Source organism: Nerophis ophidion, linkage group LG02 (assembly GCF_033978795.1).
Source record: "Nerophis ophidion isolate RoL-2023_Sa linkage group LG02, RoL_Noph_v1.0, whole genome shotgun sequence".
Taxonomy (NCBI): domain Eukaryota; kingdom Metazoa; phylum Chordata; class Actinopteri; order Syngnathiformes; family Syngnathidae; genus Nerophis; species Nerophis ophidion.
Window position 1 is genome coordinate 53,491,657 of NC_084612.1, and position 23,563 is coordinate 53,515,219.

At 41.0% G+C, this 23,563-nt stretch overlaps 1 protein-coding gene across 1 annotated transcript in view; it reads right to left on the minus strand.

The window, feature by feature from the left end:
* LOC133548252 (kinesin heavy chain-like) overlaps positions 1–23,563 on the minus strand; it is a 285,184-nt gene that overhangs the window by 87,399 nt on the left and 174,222 nt on the right. The window contains exons 19-22 of the mRNA XM_061893571.1: positions 17,957–18,066; positions 7,221–7,322; positions 6,346–6,406; positions 626–697 (exon numbers count right to left, since the gene is read on the minus strand). Of these exons, the coding sequence (XP_061749555.1) occupies positions 626–697; positions 6,346–6,406; positions 7,221–7,322; positions 17,957–18,066 (345 nt within the window). The remainder of the gene's footprint in view (positions 1–625; positions 698–6,345; positions 6,407–7,220; positions 7,323–17,956; positions 18,067–23,563) is intronic.

Consider the following 23,563-nt stretch of genomic DNA (forward strand, 5'->3'; position numbering starts at 1 on the left):
ATCTTTGCATGTCATCTTTGCATGTCACTTTAACATGACACTTTTGCATGCCACTTTTGCATGTCACTTTTGCTTTTCACTTTTACACAAAAAAGTGAGTCACTTCTACATTTCACTTTTGCGTGTCACTTTTGCGTGTCACTTTTGCATGTCACTTTTGCATGTCACTTTTGCATGTCACTTTTACATGTCACTTTTGCACGTCACTTTTACACGTCACTTTTGCATGTCACTTCTGCATATCATGTAAAAAGACCTGATGCAGTTGCAAACAGAAAATACTTCAGACAACTAAGTTACTGTTAAAACAACAACTTTAACTTATAGCGAGTGATCGAAAGTCCATTGTTGTATGCTTCAACCCAGAATATGAGTGGGTTCAAGACATCCACTCGTGGTGAGGATTGGGAAAGGAAAGGTGCTGTTGCAAAAAAAAAGTGATTTTACATGGCAGAAGTGTTGCAAAAGACATGTGTAAAAAGGCAACCACACACACGCCGATTGAAATACAGACACATAAATTAGTACAAGGAACCGTGTATCGGATCACAGACGCAGTGGTTGAGAGGCAAATTTGCAAATAGTTTTGCTTGAATAATACTTCTATAGAAAACACTCTACCTACTTTTCTCACTCGAGTGGTGAGGTCTTGAACAAACAGCCTGCGCAGGTTGTGTAGGGTGTGCAGCTCTCTAGCCTGGAATAGAATCAGGCAGGGAAAAGCAGCAGTTAACAGTGTCCTTAGCAGACTCCTTTAAGTCAGTGGTTCCCAACCTTTTTTGCACCGCGGACCGGTTTTAATGTAAGCCTTTTTTTTTAGGGACCGGCTTTCCACTTGTGCCAGATAAATACAGCAAGAATAAGTGCATGAAAAATACAAGTCACTATAACGCTGAATGAGTGTTTCTTTGCAATGAGATGCAGATGGAAATTAGCCTTTAGTTACAATCTGTCACTTTTCTGTCTGATATGTTCATTAATGTAACAAAGTTATAACAAATACAAGAACTGGCAACTTCCAATGAGGAGTGTTGTTGTACATCTATAAACAAGCTCATTGGTGTGTCTCGTGCACCTGTGTCAAACTCAAGGCCCGCGCGCCAGATCTGGCCTTCCACCTAATTTAATATGGCCCGCAAAAGCCTGGAAACAATATGTTTTAATAAAATAACTTATATTTTATTTCTTTACTTTCTCATTTACTTACTAAACGTATTAGGGTTTTTTCTTATAGTTTGACAGGGAAAAAAATAGTGTGCAATATAGCAGGAAATATTATATTATCTAACTTTGTTGGTCAAAATCCAAATAAATACTTAAATAGCTGCTTAACTTATGATTTTGAAGCAAGTTATCCATCACATTGTACACTATAAAATGACCAATAGAATATACTGTAAAATGAAGGGAGTTTTTTTTATTTATTCTTTTTACTGTAAGTTGGAGGGAAACAAGCAGTGGAAAAAAACGACCAATGTTTGTTTTTTTACAGTAAAATTCAGTTTTTTTTGTTTAGTTTTTTTTTACTGTAAAATCCACGGTTGATGATTTTATGGTACTACATTTTATTATGGTAAAAAACTGGCATCTGAGTTGCTAGAATAAAATTCAACAGCGGTACTGATTTCCGGGCGCGGCCACCGCTGCTGCCCACTGCTCCCCTCACCTCCCAGAGGGTGATCAAGGGTGAAGGGTCAAATGCAGAGAACAATTCCACCACACCTAGTGTGTGTGTGACAATCATCGGTACTTTAACTTTAACTCAACTGTATTTTTATTTACAGTAATATGTTGTAACACCATATATTTTACAGTACTTTTTTTTTTACTGGCAACTAAGCTGCCAGTTTTTTTCTGTAAAAAAACTGTGCTAAGATTCGTTTTACTCTTTACCTAAAAAAATGTGGTAACACTTTAGTATGAGGAACATATTCACCATGAATTAGTTGCTAATTAACATGCAAATTAGTAACATATTTGACTTAATTAGTCATCAAGTACTTATTAATGCTTATTCTGTATGGCCTTATTATAGTAAGTCGATAACTAACCCTAACCCTAACCCTAACCAAATAACTCTAACTTAAGTCTGTTATTTTGAGTATGTTCCCCTAGTGTCCAAATAACTCTGAATTAAGTCTTTGTTACTTAGAAAATGTTACCCATACTAAAGTCCATCCATCCATCCATCCATTTTCTACCGCTTATTCCCTTTTGGGGTCGCGGGGGGCGCTGGCGCCTATCTCAGCTACAATCGGGCGGAAGGCAGGGTATGCCCTGGACAAGTCGCCACCTCATCGCAGGGCCAACACAGATAGACAGACAATATTCACGCTCAAATTCACACACAAGGGCCAATTTTGTGTTGCCAATCAACCTATCCCCAGGTGCATGTTTTTGGCGGCGGGAAGAAGCCGGAGTACCCGGAGGGAACCCACGCAGTCACCGGGAGAACATGCAAACTCCACACAAAAAGATCCCGAGCCCGGGATTGAACCCAGGACAACTCAGGACCTTCGTATTGTGAGGCACATGCACTAACACAGCGTTTCTTAAAGTGTGGGGCGCGCGCTACTGATGGGGAATATAGGCATTACAGGTGGGGCGCGAGGAACTGGAGGAAATCTCACTTAAAATCTTTTTTTTTTTTAATTATACCCTTAGATTTTTTTTTTTACTATGCTTTTATTTTCTATACACACTGTAAATCACTTTGTGATTCTGTCTGTGAAATCCGGTATATAAGTAAATGTAAATTACTTATTTTTCCTGTAGGCTTTAAATTTCTAGGTAGGAGCGAAAGTCTGACAGACGTAGCAACAGTAACTAATGGGGGCGGGGCTAAGCGGAACAAACTTCCGCACGAATGCGTAACAGGCTAATGTGTGGACCACAACACAAAATGGATACATTTGTGACTCGCACCTCAAAGGTCGTCGAGCCAGAGCCAGCACCTGCAGAGAAACCAAAATCTGACGCGTCTAATCAACCAAAAAGCCAACCGAAAAGAAAATATGACGAAGGGTATCTTGCTCTTGGATTCACGGCGGGGGTGCATAATTCTGCACAACACCGTGCTGTTTCACAGTGAAGCAAGGTGGCTCTCCCGGGGCAAAGTGCTGTCGCGCGTCTTTGAGCTCAGGGCAGAGATTTGGATCTTTTTGGAGGAGCGCATGCATGAAGCTGCAAGCAAGTTCAGTGATGAACAATTTCTGTTGAAGCTGGCCTACCTCAGCGATATTTTTGGCAAGCTGAATGAGTTAAATCTTCAGCTCCAAGGCAAGGATGAGCACATACCCCAACTGGCAGACAAAATCACTGCGTTCTCCCGAAAGCTCGAGGGATGGGCCAGGCGCCTTAATCAACTAAATATTGATGCCTTTGAGAACCTAAGTGAGGTTGCTGAAACCACCGAATCTGGTGCCACCACAGTGATCCCCTGCCTCAAGAAACACATCTCCTCCCTGAGAGAAATGTTTCACAGATACTTCCCCATCATCAGTCCTCAGTACAACTGGGTTATAGATCCATTCAATGCAGCAGGTTGGTATTTTGACATTTTTATTGAATATTATACTCATATATTATACATGCATTTTATCTATGTTGTATGCTACTTACTAACTGGAATGTTAGTCCAGATTGTTGTGTCCAGATGATTGTTGTCAAACAGATTTATTTGCATTTATTATGTAGTGAAAAATATTGTAAGCCTATCAATTTATTATCTATCTGCAGCACCTGCTGATTTCATGTCTGCTGAGGAGGACCAGTTTATTGAATTGACATCTGACTCCACCCTGAGGCTGAGGTTCACCACTCAGACTCTTTCTCAATTCTGGTTTGGAGTGGAGAGGGAGTCTCCACTCATCGGGCAGAGAGCTGTGTCCATTCTTCTCCCCTTTGCCACATCTTATCCGTGTGAGATAGACTTTTCAGCTGTTGCTTCACTCAAAACGAAGTACAGGTCTCAGCTGAACATTGAGCATGACTTAAGAGTGGCAGTGTCAAGCCTGCAACCCCGATTTGAAAAGCTTTGCAGTGCTAAACAGTCTCATTGCAGCCACTAATGCTGGAGTACTGTAAAACTCATGTTCACTTGCTCTGTCTTGCCAAATGCATAGCTCCTCCTTTTTTTTTTTGCAAAGATTGCAAAGTGGTGCTTTTATTTTATTTATTATTGAACTTGATGCAAGTTATTTTATTTATTGAAATTGATGAAAGTTATACCACCGCTGCACAGTTATTTTTTTTATTATTGAACTTGATGTTATTTTATGTTGTTAAGTTTAGGATAGGATAGGTCTTTATTGTCATTGCACAAGTACAACAAAACTTTGAATGTACACAACTTGATGTTACTTGATGTTCAATAAATTTGAAAATGTTAAGCTTGGCATTAGCATTCTGTTGATGCGATGGGGGCAGGTGGGGCTTCAAAACTTCCCCTTGTCCAAAGTGGGGGATGACAAAAAAAGTTTGAGAACCACTGCACTAACGCCTGTGCCACCGTGCTGCTCCCATACTAAAGTGTTACCAAAAATTTTAAATATTTTAATTCAATGGCAAATTTGTTAATTATTTACTGTTACAAGCGACCCTCTAATGGCAGCCGTGACTGCGGCCCTAAATGAAAACAAGTTTGACACCCCTGGTCTGGTGGGACGGATCAAGTTGAGTCAGAGAAAATGCAGTCCTTTATATAAATTATTTAATGTTTCGGTAACACTTTAGTCAGGGGAACATATTTTAAGTAACAAAGACTTAATTACTAGTTATTTGGACACTACGGGAACATATTGTAAGTAAGAAAAACTTAACAGTCATGCTCATAAGTTTACAAACCCTGGGAGAATATGGCATTATTTGGCCATTCTTCAGAAAATATGGATGATAACACAAGAACCTTTCTTCCACTCATGCTTAATGGTTGTGTGAAGCTATTTATTGGCAAACAACTGTGTTTACTCTTTTTATATCAAAATGACAAAAGAAAGTACCCAAATGACCCTGACAAAAAGTTTACATACCCCAGTGACTTTGATCTGATAACATGCACAGAAGTTGACACAAACAGGTTTGAATGGCTAATCAATGTTCCAATCCTCACCTGTGAACGGTTTGTTTGTAATTAATGTGTGTGTATAAAAGGTCAGTGAGTTCCTGGGCTTCTGACAGACCATTGCGTCTTTCATCCAGTGCTGCACAGATGTTTCTGGGTTCTGAGTCATGTGGAAGGCAAAAGAAGTGTCAAAAGGATCTGCAATAAAAGGTAATTGAACTGCATACAAAAGAAAAGGGGTATAAAAATATACCCAAAGAACTGAGGATGCCAATCAGCAGTGTTCAAGCGCTTATTAAGAAGTGGAGAAAGAGGGCTTCAGGTAGATCAGCAAAGATTTGAGCAACAACAGCTAGGAAAATGGTTTGAGATGCAAAGAAAAATCCACAAATAACTTCAGCTGAAATACAGGAAACTCTGAAAAATTGTGGTGTGGCTGTTTCAAAATGCACAATAAGGAGGTGCGTGAAGAAAAATGGGCTGCATGGTCACTGGGGTATGTCAACTTTTGATCAGTGTCATTTGGGTACTTTCTTTTGTCATTTTGACTTAAAAAATAGTAATCACAGTTGTTTGCCTACTCAGTGGCCTAGTGATTAGAGTGTCCGCCCTGAGATGGGTAGGTTGTGAGTTCAAACCCCGGCCGAGTCATACCAAAGACTATAAAAAAATGGGACCCATTGCCTCCCTGCTTGGCACTCAGCATCAAGGGTTGGAATTGGGGGTTGAATCACCAAAAATGATTCCCAGGTGTGGCACCGCTGCTGCCCACTGCTCCCCTCACCTCCAAGGGGTGATCAAGGGGATGGGTCAAATGCAGAGGACAAATTTCACCACACCTAGTGTGTGTGTGACAATCATTGGTACTTTAACTTTACTTTGCCAATAAATAGCTTTACACAACCATTAAGCATGAGTGGAAGAAATATTTGTGTGTTATCATTCATATTCTCTGACAAATGGCCAACAAATCATAAATCCTCCCAGGGTATGTAAACTTATGAGCACAACTGTAATTTAGAGTTAAGTTTTTAGGGTTAGGGTTAGGCTTGTGGTATAATAGGGCAATGCAGAATAAGGCATTAATACATACTTAATAATGACTAATTAAGAGCCAATATGGTACTAATTTGGATGTTAATAAGCAACTAATGAATGGTGTATATATCCCCAATACTAAAGTGTTACAAATGTTTCTCTGCGGCCCAGTAGCAAATGCGTCACGGATCGGTACCGGTCCCTGGACCGGTGGTTGGGGACCCCTGCTTGAAGTGCTCACTTACCACCGTCTCTTCAAGTCCCTTCAGGTCCTGCTTGGACTGCTCATGTCGCTCGTGGAGGAATCTAAAGTTTGCCAGGAAGACCAGAGAATTCACAATAAATGTTCCTTTACCACAAGTGAACGCTGCATACTTGCCAGGATCACTTCGAAAAAACTTGATTTGCTGCGTGATGCAATCAATATACACCAGGAATGTAAATGAAGTGAATGAAAATTAATGTTTATATCCAACCTGGAGGAAGCAAACCATCTGGTTGGAATAAATAATGGTTGTGAAAGAGCCTTAGTTCTCATTTAGTTCTTACTTATTTCTTAGCCTTATTCACATGTGGACAGGAATTTGCTCACTCCCGAGAATAAGCAATAAAGCCAGGCTTTGGAATGCCAGAGGTATAGCTCGATTCTGGCGGAGGGATTCCATGTTTACCTTTAACGTCAAGCCTACAAGTCATGCTATACATCTGTTGTTTTCCAGCCACCACACATGAACATCTCCTTAAATGGTCAGGTGGTGCTGTTTGGACTCAGCGCACACCCAGACGGACAAAGAGGGGATATATAAACTGATGCTTTGGCTTCTCCAGTTAGGAGTCCTGCATATCTGACCAAGGCTACTCCAGGGAACTGCAGACCTGTTTAAATGACGCTCGCCTGCAATAAAGCAACTTTTGCTTCAGCAGACGTCTCTTTTGATCCAACTACGTCTTCTTTCGACCCCGAGAGGGGATGACAAGTCCAGAAATAAATTCACAATAACAACGACTTTCCAAGAGACAGAATATTACATGAAAGGGGAAAAAAAATGGAGGCAATGAAAGAAAAGATGCAGGTGGCCCCCAGGCTTCCCTCGACACGGTCGACAGCTAAAAAACTCACGTCAGCTCCTCCAGCTGTCGACTCGTTTGATGCTCTCGGCTTAAGAGACACTCAAAGTCTCCGTGCAGTTGGTCCAGTTCCAGCTCTTGTTTCTGGTTGCAGCTGCAAAGATGCACATTAATTACCTACTCAGTCAGTTTAACGATAACAACACCATTCTCATAGGGAATGCACAATACTAGTCAAAGTTCCTCTTTGTGACAGAGTGCTCTGGTGTTTTTACCATCTACTATAGACACTACTGTACCAGCTTTTATTTAGATATATACTGCAAAAGATATATTCTCTATATCAGTGTTTTTCAACCAATACTAGTGTGCCATGAGATACAGTCTGGTGTGCCGAGGAATATTATCAAATTTATTTTAGCAATCAAGAATATTTCAGTTGTTTCTATCCTTCTTTGTGGGGACATTGTTGATTGTCATGTCATGTTCAGATGTCCATTGTGGACGCCGTCTTTGCTCCACAGTAAGTATTTGCTGTCGTCCAGCATCCTGTTTTTGTTTACTTTGTAGCCAGTTCAGTTTTAGCTTGGTTCTGCATAACTTTCCCTAAGCGCCAATGCCTTTTCTTAGGAGCACTCACCTTTTCTTTATTTTTGGTTTAAGCATTTGCCCAGTTTTTTTTTTTTTTTTTTTTTTTTTTCTAGCTACATAAACAAATACGGCATATCACCTAAACCAAAGCTGGGCAAATATTTGGACTCCACATTGAGAGAACATTTTTTATCTAGGGTCCAATGTGTATGTGTGAACAAATGATACGTACACATTTAGCTTTAAAAACCTGCTGTTCAATATGTGTGTTTGGGTCCCTTTTGTTTCATGACTCTAATACCAAAAGTCACAATTATCACGCTTGGACTTGGTCTTGGGTTGTTTTCCCGAGGTGCAAAGCGAATGGAATGGAAACGGCGTGAAGGTAAAGACTTCTTTATTTTAATAATAAAACTAAAAACAGGAACCAACAAAAGCGCGCACAATGGTGGTACAAAAAACTGGGCTATGAAACAAAAGACTAGCACAAAGGCTATAAACTACAAACATGAAACAAAAAAACTTGCGCAGTGGCATGAACAACAATAACTTACGTGGACAAGATGGACAGCATAGCAAGGCTTGAAGCAGATAATCGAGGGCGTGAAGGAGGTGATGTTGCCAGACTGACTACCTGGTAACTGTGGCTTAAATAATGAACATGATAAGTGCAAACAGGTGTGAGACAAGACAGGTGAACTGACTGGTCGTCATGGTGACAAAACAGGGAGTGAAAAAAAGGAACTTAGAGTCCAAAGGTCAAATGCACCTGGTATTCCTATGCAGTCTCCCATCCAAGTACTAACCAGGCCAGACACTGTTTAGCTTTGAGAACAAACGAGATTGGGGATGCTCAGGGTAGTATGGACATACAAACTCATGATCAGACATGACAGATGAAAAATAATGAGTTGGCATGGCAACAAGACAAGGAAATGCAAAGCAGAACTAAATGTCCAAAAAACTAAACCGAACATGACCAAAACAAAACATGAACCATAGGCGTGACAACAATAAGAGATAGAGTTCTAAACAAGTTATGACAGAACACCTCAAAACAACGGAATGAAATTTTTACACTTTTTTACTGGATGGGACACCCAAAATGTACATGAAAATAGAGAAAGTGGGATTTACAATATTAACTACGAACAAACAAACACTGAATATTGACAACAAAGGAACATGTTTTACTTCTCAGACCAGCTCCTCCATAGATTTAAAGCAAAAAACTACAAAAATGTAAAAAACAGCAAAATATGAATGCAAAGTGTAATTAACACTTCCAATATGTTATATTAATTTTAAAAATGTCCTGCTGCATCTGTTCCTAACACTGCTCTGAAAACAAACCCCGCCCACTCTGCTTTGTTCCTGGTCTGAGCTGCTGTGATGTAGATTACCGTAATAACTCCTACAACACCCAAAAGTGCAGAGTTCAACCATTAAAATACTTTCTATAGTGGAAGACTTAGGCTCATTTAAAAACATCACTGCACATCATAATGGCAAAAATACTTTTGATGTTAAAGTTCTAAAAAAAAATTATGTAGAACATGCGGCGGGCCGGATTGAAAATCATAGCGGGCCGGTTTTTGCCTAGGTCTGACCTACTCTGACGTGGCAGGCCACATAAAATGATGGGGCAGGCCACAATAAGAGATCCAGTGGGCCACATAAACGGGCTGGACCACATAAATGACATGACCAAATTAAATCATGTGAGCATTAACTTGTCCTTTCAGAGGGTCCTCAAAAGCCCTTTTGTCGTATAGAGCAGTGTTTTGCAACCTTTTTTGAGCCAAGGCACACAGAGGAACACCACCAGTAGAAATCATTAAAAAACTAAATTCAGTTGACAGTAAAAAGTCATTGTCGCAATTGTTGGATATGACTTTAAAGCATAACCAAGCATGCATGACTATAGCTCTTGTCTCAAAGTAGGTGTACTGTCACCACCTGTCACATCACACCCTGGCTTATTTGGACTTGTTTGCTGTTTTCCAGTGTGTGGTGTTTTACTTCTTGTCTTACGCTCCTATTTTGCTGGCTTTTTCTATTGTTTTGGTATTTTCTTGTAGTAGTTTCATGTCTTCCTTTTTGGGTGATATTTCCCACAGGTACTTTATTTTAGCAATCAACAATATTTCAGTTGTTTTTATCCTTCTTTGTGGGGACATTGTTGATTGTCATGTCATGTTCGGATGTCCATTGTGGACGCCGTCTTTGCTCCACAGTAAGTCTTTGCTGTCTAGCATTGTGTTTTTGTTTACTTTGTAGCCAGTTCAGTTTTAGCTTGGTTCTACATAGCCTTCCCTAAGTTTCAATGACTTTTCTTAGGAGGACTCACCTTTTGTTTATTTTTAGTTTAAGCATTTGACACCTTTATACCTGCACACTGCCTCCCGCTGTTTCCGATATCTACAAAACAATTAGCTACCGGCTGCCACGTATTAATATGGAAGAGTATTACATGGTTACTCTGCCGAGCTTGAGACAGTACAAACACTCAACAAAGACACATCATTTGTGGATTATAATTACTGTCTTGCAAAATACATTAGGTGAAATTACATGATCTCCCATGGCACACCAGGCTGTATCTCACGGCACAGTGGTTGAAAAACACTGGATTAATTGACACGCGATAGGTGGGAACTACGTTTTCCTCCACCTAGACAAGTGTGTGATTTGCGGGTGCAGCGGCACACTGTGCTGTGCTCAATCATCTGGTCATTTGTTTTACTGCCAATAAAAAGGACCCATTCAGTATTATATAACAGCAGGTGCAGGCTATTTGGCTTCATACAGAGTTGAATATAAATAAGATAACGCATTCAGCGCAGAATAATGCTATCATTGGTTTCGCCCTGAGATCTTAAATCATTTGAAAATGATTCCCCGAGAGCAGCAACAGTGGAAACACACTGCTTTTTACATTTGACCGGAAATACAGTAGTTAGGGTTGTATTTTTGCCTCATTCACGTGAGAACCATGTGTGTGACTGAAGCATTAAGGAGTAGGATTACCCAGGACTCGCTGCAGTGTGCTCAAACAACCACTGGGTAGCATTTGTGAGCAGATAATACTGTATCATCTCTTTGTCTTTTGGACTTATCAGGTCTTATCATTATCATTGAAAAAGTGATAGCTAAGCAGCTAACCTCATTTTTGGAACAGCAAGATTTTTACGATAAATTCCAATCCTGCTTTAGGTTATTTCCATCCATCCATCCATCCATCCATCCATCCATCTTCTTCCGCTAATTTGAGGTTGGGTCGCGGGGGCAGCAACCTAAGCAGAGAAGCCCAGACTAACCTCTCCCCAGCCACTTCGTCCAACTCATCTCGGGGGATCCCGAGGCATTCCCAGGCCAGCCGGTAGACATAGTCTTCCCAACGTGTCCTGGGTCTTCCCCGTGGCATCCTATCGGTTAGACGTGCCCTAAACACCTCCCAAGGGAGGCGTTCGGGTGGCATTCTGACCAGATGCCCGAACCACCTAATCTGGTTCCTCTCCATGGGGAGGAGCAGCGGCTTTACTTTGAGCTCCTACCGGATGACAGAGCTTCTCACCCTATCTCTAAGGGAGACCTGCCACCCGGCGGAGGAAACTCATTTGGGCCGCTTGTACCCGTGATCTTGTCCTTACGGTCATAACCCAAAGCTCATGGATTGGAACATAGATCGACCGGTAAATTGAGAGCTTTGCCTTCCGGCTTAGCTTCTTCTTCACCACAACGGATCGATACAGCGTCCACATTACTGAAGACGCCGCACTGATCTCACCATCAACTCTTCCCTCACTTGTGAACAAGACTCCCAGGTACTTGAACTCCTCCACTTGGTGAAAGATATCCTCCCCAACCTGGAGATGGCACTCCACCCTTTTACGGGCGAGAACCACGGACTCGGACTTGAAGGTGCTGATTCCCATCCCAGTCGCTTCACACTCGGCTGTGAATCGATTCAGTGACAGCTGAAGCTCTTGGCCAAATGAAGCCATCAGGACCACTCATCTCAAAAAGCAGTGACCTAATCCTGCAGCCAGCAAAACCGGATCACCTGAACGCCCTGGCTGCGCCGAAAATTTCTGTCCATAAAAGTTATGAACAGAATCTGTATCATCTCAATCCACCGACACTGCTCTTTTGAAAGTTTCCAGTGACGTGATGATGGCCGCTGACTCTGGTCGTTACACAGTTTTGGTTTTACTCGATTTGACATCTGCCTTTAATATTGTGGATCACAGGATACCGATAGATCGTCCAGAATCTGAGATGAGTTTTTTTGGTGCAGTTCTCCAGTGGTTTACTTCCTAAATGAATGGAAGAACTATTAATGATGTAATGTCCAATGTTTCCAACCTGTCATGTGGTGTGGCCCAGCGTTTGATCAGTAGTTTAAAAAATGTTTCCTATCATTTCTATGCAGGTGATATTCAACTGTTATGCTCCTTCAATGATTCAGAGTTTCACTTTTAATTTGAGTTCTGGAGTGTATATCCTGAGTTAAAAACTGACTTGTCCTCAAATTTCCTCCAGATAAATTCAAACAAAACAGAAACTATGGTAATTGCTCCGGATAAAAACATCCCCCTGACCAAGACCCTTAGTGCTCTGGGTGCATCTGTTAAAAGCAGCCTCAGAAACCTTCGGCTTGTGTTGGATCAGTCTTTGGAGGGTCTCTGTCATCTACTGACCAAAAACTGTTTTTATTATCCCAGAAATATTTCTAAAGTGAGAAATGTGTTGTTAAAATTGGATCTAAAAATGATCGTTTACACGTTCATTACGTCTTCCATTGACTATTGCAATTGTCTCTTCACTCTCTTCAACAAGTCAACGCTAAAGAGACTTCGGATGGTACAAAATGCGGCTGCTAGAACAGTCCACATCACCCCCGTTCTATCCAGTCTTCATTGGCGTCAAGTCAAATTCCGCATTGAGTTTAAGATTTTAGTCCTGACATTCCGTGCGTTGCATGGTGGGGCCCCTCAGTACATCACTGACTTGTTATGCCCCTAATCTTCAGGGTCTTTGGGCCAGGGTCTTCTAAAGATTCCAAAACTTGCAAGAACAAAATAATCCTGTCATTCTAGGCTATTGCTCCCATACACTGGAACAATTTGTTGAAACATTTAAGAAACATTTGATAACTTTTCTTTTAGATAAAGCTTTTAGTTAATGCACCTTTCAACTATTATTTTAATCCACTTTGCATCCTTTTATGATGTTGCCCCTTTGTTTTAATAAATTTAATTGTTTTACTTCATGTACGGTCGCGATCAAAGGTTGTTCACAAGTTCACTTATAGGTTGTTCACAAGTTCACTTATAAAGAACATAATGTCATGGCTGTCTATAGTTTTCAATCATTTCTACAACTCTTACTTTTTGTGATAGAGTGATTGGAGCACATATTTGTTGGTCACAAAAAACATTCATGAAGTGTTTCTTTTATGGTTCTACTGAAAATGTGAACAAATCTGCTGGGTCAAAAGTATACATACAGCAATGTTGATATTTGCATACATGTCCCTTGGCAAGTTTCACTGCAATAAGGCGCTTTTGGTAGCCATCCACAAGTTTCTGGCAAGGTTCTGGTTGAATTTATGACCACTCCTCTTGACAAAATTGTTCATCTAAATTTGTTGGTGTTTTGACATTGACTTGTTTCTTCAGCATTGCCCACATGTTTAAGTCAGGACTTTGCGAAATGCCATTTTAAAACCTTAATTCTAATCTGATTTAGCCATTCCTTTACCACTTTTGACGTGTGTTTGGGGTCATTGGAACACCCAACTACGCCCAAAACCCAACCTCCGGGCTGGTGATTTTAGGTTGTCCTGAAAATTTGGAGCCAATCCTCCTTTTTCATTGTCCAATTTAAAGCACTAGTTCCATTGGCAGCAAAACAGGCAAAGTGCATAATTCTACCACCACCATGATTGACGGTAGGTGTGGTGTTTCTGGGATTAAAGGCCTCATCTGTTCTCCTCCAAACATAGTTCTGGGTATTGTGGCCAAACAGCTCCATTTTTGTTTCATCTGACATCACATAGACAAAGATAAGACCTTCTGGAGGAAAGTTTTGGGGCCAGTTCTTCAAAAGCGGTAAAGGAATTGCTAAATCAGGCTACAATGAAGGTTTTAGAATGGCCTTCCCAAAGTCCTGACTTAAACATGTGGACAATGCTGAAGAAACAAGTCCATGTCAGAAAAGCAACAAATTTAGCTGAACTGCACCAATTTTGTGGTCAAAAATTCAAGCAGAAGCTTGTGGATGGCTACCAAAAGCGGTTTTGGATCGGAAAGAAAATCAATTGTATTGCACATTACTACTAAGAGATGTTATGGGTAGAAGACAACAGATCAAGAGAAATACAATAAAGCTGAACAGCATTTACATAATATTGTTAATGTTTTGATTGGTGCTCCATATTCAGGCGTATTAAGGTGCTCTTAATCACATGAAGCTGTGCAGCTGCTGCTGTTTGGGTATCATATCTGCTGGGAAAGAGAAGCAGCCTGCGGCCCAATTTTCATATCTGATACTCCACAACTCGTTGATATTTATTATCAGCTCCAAAGTGAATCTGATGTCCCCCTGGAACAAGGGTGCCCATTGTGTCAATGCCGAACTACCGGTCGATAGGTGCCAGTCCATCGCCAGCCTGGCATTAAAAAAATAGACCAAAAAAGAAGCGATCATCATATCTTCACCAAGACGTCACTTTCGTCACTTGATTGATTTTCAAGAGATGACGCTGGCTGCTGCTAGATCATTAATAAGAAAAAAATAAATGACCTACAGGAAGGCCAGAAACACTTATTATTTCAACAAACCCCTGCTGTCAAAACCCGAAAGACTGATTGCACAGTTCATGTCTTCACAATAAAAGCCCTGCTTTACCCTGTCTGCGCTAACAAAATAAGAGTCTCAGAAAGCTAGTGTATTTCTTGCAAAGTGTATGAAAAAAAGAGTATGGAGGCTGGAGAAACAAAAGTCAAGCACTCGTGGTATTGGACAGAAAGGAGGACTTTTTTTCTCCTCCATTTGAAAATGTGGAGGTTATCATCATTACTCTCTGATTCCAATCAATGCAAGTCATCACAATCACACCAACTTATATTCTTGTCTTCATGAAAGAAAGGAATGTGTTAAACATTGTGGATTATCATTGAACACCTTTCACTTGTTAACTTCTCTTTCATAAGTAAATCAATATAAATGATATACACTATATTGCCACAAGTATTTGGCCACCTGCCTTGACTCACATATGAACTTGAAGTGCCATCCCATTCCTAACCCATAGGGTTCAATATGATGTGGGTCCGCCTTTTGCAGCTAATACAGCTTCAACTCTTCAGGGAAGGCTGTCCACAAGGTTGCGGAGTGTGTTTATAGGAATTTTTTACCATTCTTCTAAAAGCACATTGGTGAGGTCACACACTGATGTTGGTGGGGAAGGCCTGGCTCTCAGTCTCTGTTCTAATTCATCCCAAAGCTGTTCTATCGGGTTCAGGTCACGACTCTGTGCAGGCCAGTCCAGTTAATCCACACCAGACTCTGTCATCCATGTCTTTATAGACCGTGCTTTATGCACTAGTGCACAGTCATGTTGGAAGAGAAAAGGGCTAACTCCAAACTGTTCCCGCAAAATTGGGAGCATGGAATTGTCCAAAATGTTTTGATATCCGGGAGCATTTACAGTTCCTTTCACTGGAGCTAAGGGGCCAAAACAACCCCACACCATAATTCCGCCTCTATTAAATTTCACAGTCCGAAATGTACCGTTCTCCTGGCAAGCTCCTAACCCAGACTGGTCCATCAGATTGCCAGATGGAAAAGCGTGAGTAATCAGTCCAGACAACGTGTCTCCACTGCCCTAGAGTCCAGTGGTGACGTGCTTTACACCACTGCATCCCACGGTTTGCATTGGACTTGGTGATGTATGGCTTAGATGCAACTGCTCGACCATGGAAACCCATTCCATGAAGCTCTCTGCGTACTGTACGTGGGCTAATTGGAAAGTCACATGAAGTATGGAGCTCTGTTTCAACTGACTGTGCAGAACGTCTTTGCACTATGCGCTTCAGCATCCACTGACCCCTCTCTGTCGGTTTATGCGGCCTACCACTTGGTGGCTGAGTTGCTGTTGTTCCCAAACTCTTCACCTTTCTTATAATAAAGTTGACAGTTGACTTTGGAATATTTAGGAGCGAGGAAATTTCACGACTGGATTTGTTCCACAGGTGGCATCCTATGACAGTTCCATGATGGAAATCACTGAGAGCGGCCCATTCTCTCACAAATGTTTGTAGAAACAGTCTCCAAGCCTAAGTGCTTGATTTTATACACTGGGCCAAGTGATTAGGACACCTGATTCTCATTATTTGGATGGGCGGCCAAATACTTTTAACAATATAGTGTATATGAATGATCCCCTCCACTTGGTCCATTGAAAAGTAGCTCGTCTGCAGTAAAAGTGTGGGTACCCCTGCCATGGAGGCTTCCTTGGACTTGGGAAAACTCCATATATTATTGCAATTATTATTTTGGTAAAGATTAGTCACAGTAAACAATAGGGCTATGAATCTTTGGGTGTCCCACGATTCGAGTCAATATTGATTCTTGGGGTCACGGTTCGATAATAAATCGATTTTTTTGATTCAATTCGATTTTCGATTGAATAACGATATTTTTCCGATTTCAAACTCATCAAGAAATTTTAAGTAGTAACATGTTGAATTGAGAAATGGTATTACGGATTTCCTGGAATTTTGGGAAACCGGAAATGTTTCCAGTTCAAAAAAACAACTTTGTTCTTTGTCCTGATTAAGAGGAAAGTTGTGACGGTGGAACAGTTGAAGTGGATTGAAAAATGTTGGAGGAGTACTCGCCACAAAAATCAGTGGAAATAGGGCTTTGGAAAATTAGGAATTCTGGAAAATCCTGGAATTTTTTTTGAATTTGGAAACGGGGAAGTTTGATTGATTGATTGATTGATTGATTCATTGAAACTTTTATTAGTAGATTGCACAGTTCAGTACATACTCCGTACAATTGACCACTAAATGATAAAACCTGAACAAGTTTTTTAACTTGTTTAAGTCGGGGTCCACATTAATCAATTCATGGTAAAGTTTGAGTTTCCAGAATGGTGGAATGTGTTGAAAGTGGAAGGGTTTGAATTGGTGGAAAAATGTGGAAATGGTGGAAGTTTGAAAAATGGCCAATTCATTTTGAATGTGAAAAATGTCCCAAAAAACCTAGAATTCTGGGAAATCTGGGAATTTTTGGGAATTTGACAAAGAAAAACCGGCGATTCCTGAATAGGCTGTACAGTTTGAAGTTGGAACGCTTTGAATCGGGTGAAAAATGTGGAAGGTATTGGTGCCAAATTCTGTTGAAGAAGAAGTCTAATAATAAATGAATGAATTTTGGTGTAGAAAAAGCATATTAACTGTATGAATGCTTTGGAGCATTCACACAGTTACATTCATACTTGCCAACCTTGAGACCTCCGAATTCGAGAGATGGAGAAGGGGGCGGCGTTGGGGTTGAGGTGGGTGGGGTTGGGTGGGTCGGGGTTTGGAGGGCTGGGTTTGGTAGCAGCTGGGAGTGTATATTGTAGCGTCCCGGAAAAGTTAGTGCTGCAAGGGTTTCTGGGTATTTGTTCTGTTGTGTTACGGTGCGGATGTTCTCTCAAAATGTGTTTGTCATTCTTGTTTGGTGTGGTTTCACAGTGTGCCGCATATTTGTAACAGTGTTAAAGTTGTTTATACGGCCACCCTCAGTGTGACCTGTATGGCTGTTGACCAAATATGCTTTGCATTCACTTTGTGTTTAAAAGCCGCATTTATCATGTGATGGGGCTGACACACTGTTCGTATGGAGAAAAGGGAAGGTGACGACAGGTTGTAGAGGACGCTGAAGGCAGTGCCTTTAAGGCATGCATCCAATATTGTTGTCGGGGTGGAAATCGGGAAAAATTCAGGACAATAGTTGCCTCGAGAGATTTTTCGAGAGGGACACTGAAATTCGTGAGTCTCCCGAGAAAATCGGGCGGGTTAGCAAGTATGGTTACGTTGTGAAATGTGCTCGCCTATTACAGGTGCCTTTGCAGTTAAAGTTATACTTCCTAAAGAAAAGTTCCGAGAAGGATAGGAGTGACAATGAGGTACTGACTCTGTTAAGTCGTGGATGAGCCGCTGCTGCTCATTGATCTTGTCGCGTAGACGGCCCAGCTGCTTGGTGTGCGCCGCGCGGTGCGACTCCATCTGCTGCTCCAGAACCTTCTGAGGAAGAACCAGACAAGAGTTAACAATCCCAGCAAACAATAAAGAACAACACACACACAATATGGACTTAAATAATACCTTGTCAAAACTGATGTTTACCCTGCTTGCTAACCAGCCCTGTTCCAAATCATCTAAAAAGTATTTCATGGGCACACCACAATCCTCCAAGCATGTCATGTAATGCTGGACCACAAGCAGGCCTTCCAAAACCACAAAGAAGAATTCATGAAATTGTCTCAACAAGATTACGCACACTTTTTTTGGTGATTGTCAAACCCTAAAATGTTTAATATAGCGTTAGCTTTTTCAAAAAATTGCAGCTACAGTTACGTTTGATTGTCCATCGCAGACACACTATATTGCTGAAAGTATATGCCCACGTGCCTTGACTCACATATGAACTTGAAGTGCCATCCCATTCCTAACCCATAGGGTTCAATAGTAGGTCCACCTTTTGCAGCTAATACAGCTTCAACTCTTCTGGGAAGACTGTCCACAAGGTTGCAGAGTGTGTTTATAGCAATGTTCCACCCCTTCTTCCAAAAGCGCATTGGTGAGGTCACACACTGATGTTGGTGGAGAAGGCCTGGCTCTCACTCTCCATTCTAGTTCATCCCAAAGGTGTTCTATCGGGTTCAAGTCAGGACTCTGTGCAGGCCAGTCAAGTTCATCCACACCAGACTCTGTCAGCCCTGTCTTCATGGACCTTGGTTTGTGCACTGGTGCACAGTCATGCTGGAAAAGGTAGTGACCCTTTCCAAACTGTTCCCACAAGGTTGGGAGCATGGAAGTGTCCAAAATGTTTTGGTATCCGGGAGCATTCAAAGTTCATTTCACTGAATCTGAGGGGCAAAGCCCAACTCCTGAAAAAACAACTCCACACCATAATTTCTCCGCCACTAAATTTCAGAATCGGCACAATGTAGTCCAAAATGTAGCGTTCTCCTGGCCACCTCTAAACCCAGACTCGTCCATCAGAAATTTCATGACTGGATTTGTTGCTCAGGTGGCATGCTATGACAGTTCCACTTCACACAACTGCATCCCACACTTTGCTTTGGACTTGGTGATGTATGGCTTAGATGTAGCTGTTCGGCCATGGAAACCTATTCCATAAAGCTCTTTGCGTACCGTACGTGGGCTAATTGGAAGGTCACATGAAGTTTGGTGCTCTGTAGCAACTGACTGCAGAAAGTCTGCATAGTGCAAAGACTTTCTGCACAGTCAGTTGCTACAGAGCTCCAAACTGCATGTGACCTTCCAATTAGCCCATGTAGAGTACGCAGAGAGCTTCATGGAGTACAACACCAAGTCCAATGCAAAGTGTGGGAGACAATGCTGTAAAGAGTCTTGAGCAGTGGAGACGCCTTCTCTGAAGTGATGAACCACACTTTTCCATCTGGCAATCAGATGGACCAGTCTGGGTTTGGGGGTTGCCAGAAACACGCTACATTTTGGACTGCATTGTGCCGAGTGTGACATTTGGTGGAGGAGGAATCACGTTGTGGGGTTGGGCTCTTAGTTCCAGTGAAAGGAACTTTAAGGTTGCCAGAAGAACGCTACATTTCAAACTGCATTGTGGTGGAGGAATTATGGTGTGGGGTTGTTTTTCAGGAGTTGGGATTGGCGCCTTAGTTCCAGTGAAAGAAACTTTGAATGCTCCAGGATAACAAAACATTTTGGACAATTCCATGCTCCCAACCTTGCTTTTCCAACATGACTATGCACCAGTGCACGAAGCAAGGTCCATAAGAACATGGATGAGAGAGTCAGGTGTGGATGACCTTGACTGGCCTGCACAGAGTCCTGACCTGAACCCGATAGAACACCTTTGGGATGAATTAGAACGGAGACTGAGAGCCAGGCCTTCAGTGTGTGACTTCACCAATGCGCTTTTGGAAGAATGGTGGAAAATTGCTATAAACACACTCGGCAACCTCGTGGACAGCCTTCCTAGAAGAGTTGAAGCTGTAATAGCTGCAAAAGGTGGACCCACTTCATATTGAACCCTAATGGGTTAAGAATGAGATGGCATTTCAAGTTCATATGTGAGTCAAGGCAAGTGGAATATAGTGTAGCTTGTCTTCAATTTCCACATTTTGCAAACTTCGATCCCCTTCCATCTGCTCCAACGTCTACCTTTTCCTTCATGTTCGCGCCTCGAAGCAATCGCTCACCTTCCGTATGTTTAGCTTCAAAAAGATAAGGTTGTTAACTCTTATCTGTCGACAAATAGTGGTCTTGGTTGTCTGTTATTAAGTCTGCCATGATTAGAACACACAACTTTGTATCTGGAAGTAGGACCACACTTGATGCCAGAAGTCAGATGTGCGCTGCTATGGAAACGGAAATCATTGCGCAGAGAAATTAGTTCCAGCTGTGCCTTAAATTGCCAAAATACCGTAAATATTGTATATATTGTTATGAAGGTGTCTGTTACTACATTATACAATAGACTTGCAGTGTGTATATAAACGCTGATGAAGGGCTGTGAAGTCGTGTTAGATACTTTGAAGGCTACAATAGTGACTCCCATTAGCCACATCTTCCAAGTGTTTTTTTATCATCTAAATTGTTAAATAACAGACGTGTTCTTGTCCCTCATAAGGATTGTGAACAAAAGGTACAAATCCCCAAAAAGTGAAGTTCCCCTTTCAGCCACAAAAAAGGGAACCCATCGCAAAAATTACAAAAGTGTGTACTGTACACACAGGTGGGTTTTTTTTCCACTGTTTTATGAGAGAGATGTAGCATAAACATCACAATAATGATAAAACAAAAAAATACACACTAGCAGACTGTAGTAGTTCAAAACTAATCAATACAAATATTGGCAGTAATGGTAACAAGTATAGTATCAGTTTTGTAAATGAAGTACTGTAAAAACATAAAGTATTAAGAAATACGACAATAATGGAAAAAAGCAAAACATGTTCTTGACCAAAAATCACATCGTATTCTCTACTGCTCATTAGTGTTACATATCTGACCTATTGTGTAGAAATATGGGAAATAACTACAAAAGTACACTTCATTCATTAACTGTGTTACAAAAAAGATCATTTATAATAATACATAATGTTGGATATAGAGAACATACACAATGTTTATTTATTGAATCCTAAATACTGAAATTCCACGACATAGTGAATTTGCAAACAGCTAAAATAATACACAAAGCAAACGAGAACCTGCTAGCCAAGAATATACAACAATTATTCTCAACAAAAGAGGAGAAATATAATCTTAGAGAAAAAGGTAATTTTTAACATTTGTATGCGTGTACAACACTTAAAACCTTCAGTAAATCAGTAAGTGGAATTAAATGATGGAATGGATTAAGCAAAGAAATTAAACAATGTACTATTATGATCCACTTCAAGAAACTCTTCGCACTTAAAGTGATTAGAAAGTACAAAGAACCATGATAAACATTCATTTTCAAGATAATATTACTCATCTCAACATATGAAATACAACTTACTTTACCAATTATTATTTATTTAATGTTATTACTTATGTAGTATATTTTGCATACATTGAGAACAGGAAGTGTACACAAGTTTTAGCAACTGTTTTGTAAAGGAAAAAAGGTAGGAATAAATAAGCTCTGCTTCTTCCTACTCCTTTTCGAACATGTTGAATAGAAAAACTGGAAATGTTGATGTATCATGTTGTATGCATGCTTGTGTGATGTGCCATGTTGTATGCATGCATGTGTGATGCATCATGGTGTATGCATGCATGTGTGATGCATCATGTTGTATGCATGCATGTGTGTTGTATCATGTTGTATGCATGCATGTGTGATGCATCATGGTATATGCATGCATGTGTGATGTGTCATGTTGTATGAATGTATGTGTGATGCATCATGTGTATGCATGCATGTGTGATGTATCATGTTGTATGCATGCATGTGTGATGCATCATGTTATATGCATGCATGTGTGATGCATCATGTTGTATGCATGCATGTGTGTTGTATCATGTTGTATGCATGCTTGTGTGATGTGTTATGTTGTATGCCTGCATGTGTGATGTATCATGTTGTATGCATGCTTGTGTGATGTATCATAATAAATGATAAATGGGTTGTACTTGTATAGCGCTTTTCTACCTTCAAGGTACTCAAAGCGCTTTGACACTACTTCCACATTTACCCATTCACACACACATTCACACACTGATGGAGGGAGCTGCCATGCAAGGCGCCAACCAGCACCCATCAGGAGAAAGGGTGAAGTGTCATGCTCAGGACACAACGGACGTGACGAGGTTGGTACTAGGTGGGAATTGAACCAGGGACCCTCGGGTTGCGCTCGGCCACTCTCCCACTGCGCCACGCCGTCCCATCATGTTGTATGCATGCTTGTGTGATGTGTCATGTTGTATGCATGCATGTGTGATGCATCATGGTGTATGCATGCATGTGTGATGCATCATGTTGTATGCATGCATGTGTGATGTATCATGTTGTATGCATGCATGTGTGATGCATCATGGTGTATGCATGCATGTGTGATGTATCATGTTGTATGCATGCATGTGTGATGTATCATGGTGTATACATGCATGTGTGATGCATCATGGTGTATGCATGCATGTGTGATGTATCATGGTGCATACATGCATGTGTGATGCATCATGGTATATGCATGCATGTGTGACGCATCATGTTGTATGCATGCATGTGTGATGTATCATGTTGTATGCATGCATGTGTGATGCATCATGTTATATACATGCATGTGTGATGCATCATGTTGTATGCATGCTTGTGTGATGTGTCATGTTGTATGCATGCATGTGTGATGTATCATGTTGTATGCATGCTTGTGTGATGTATCATGTTGTATGCATGCATGTGTGATGTATCATGTTGTATGCGTGCGTGTGATGTGCCATGCTGTATGCATGCTCGTTTGATGTGCCATGTTGTATGCATGCTCGTTTGATGTGCCGTGTTGTATGCATGCATGTGTGATGTATTATGATGTATGCATGCATGTGTGATGTATCATGTTGTATGCATGCTTGTGTGATGTGTCATGTTGTATGCATGCATGTGGGATGTATCATGTTGTATGCATGCTTGTGTGATGTGTCATGTTGTATGCATGCATGTGGGATGCATCATGTTGCATGCATGCATGTGTGATGTATCATGTTGTATGAATGCATGTGTGATGCATCATGTTGTATGCATGCATGTGTGATGCATCATGTTGTATGCATGCATGTGTGATGCATCATGGTGTATGCATGCATGTGTGATGCATCATGTTGTATGCATGCATGTGTGGTGTGTCATGTTGTATGCATGCATGTGGGATGTATCATGTTGTATGCATGCTTGTGTGATGCATCATGTTGTATGCATGCATGTGTGATGCATCATGTTGTATGCATGCATGTGTGATGCATCATGTTATATACATGCATGTGTGATGCATCATGTTGTATGCATGCTTGTGTGATGTGTCATGTTGTA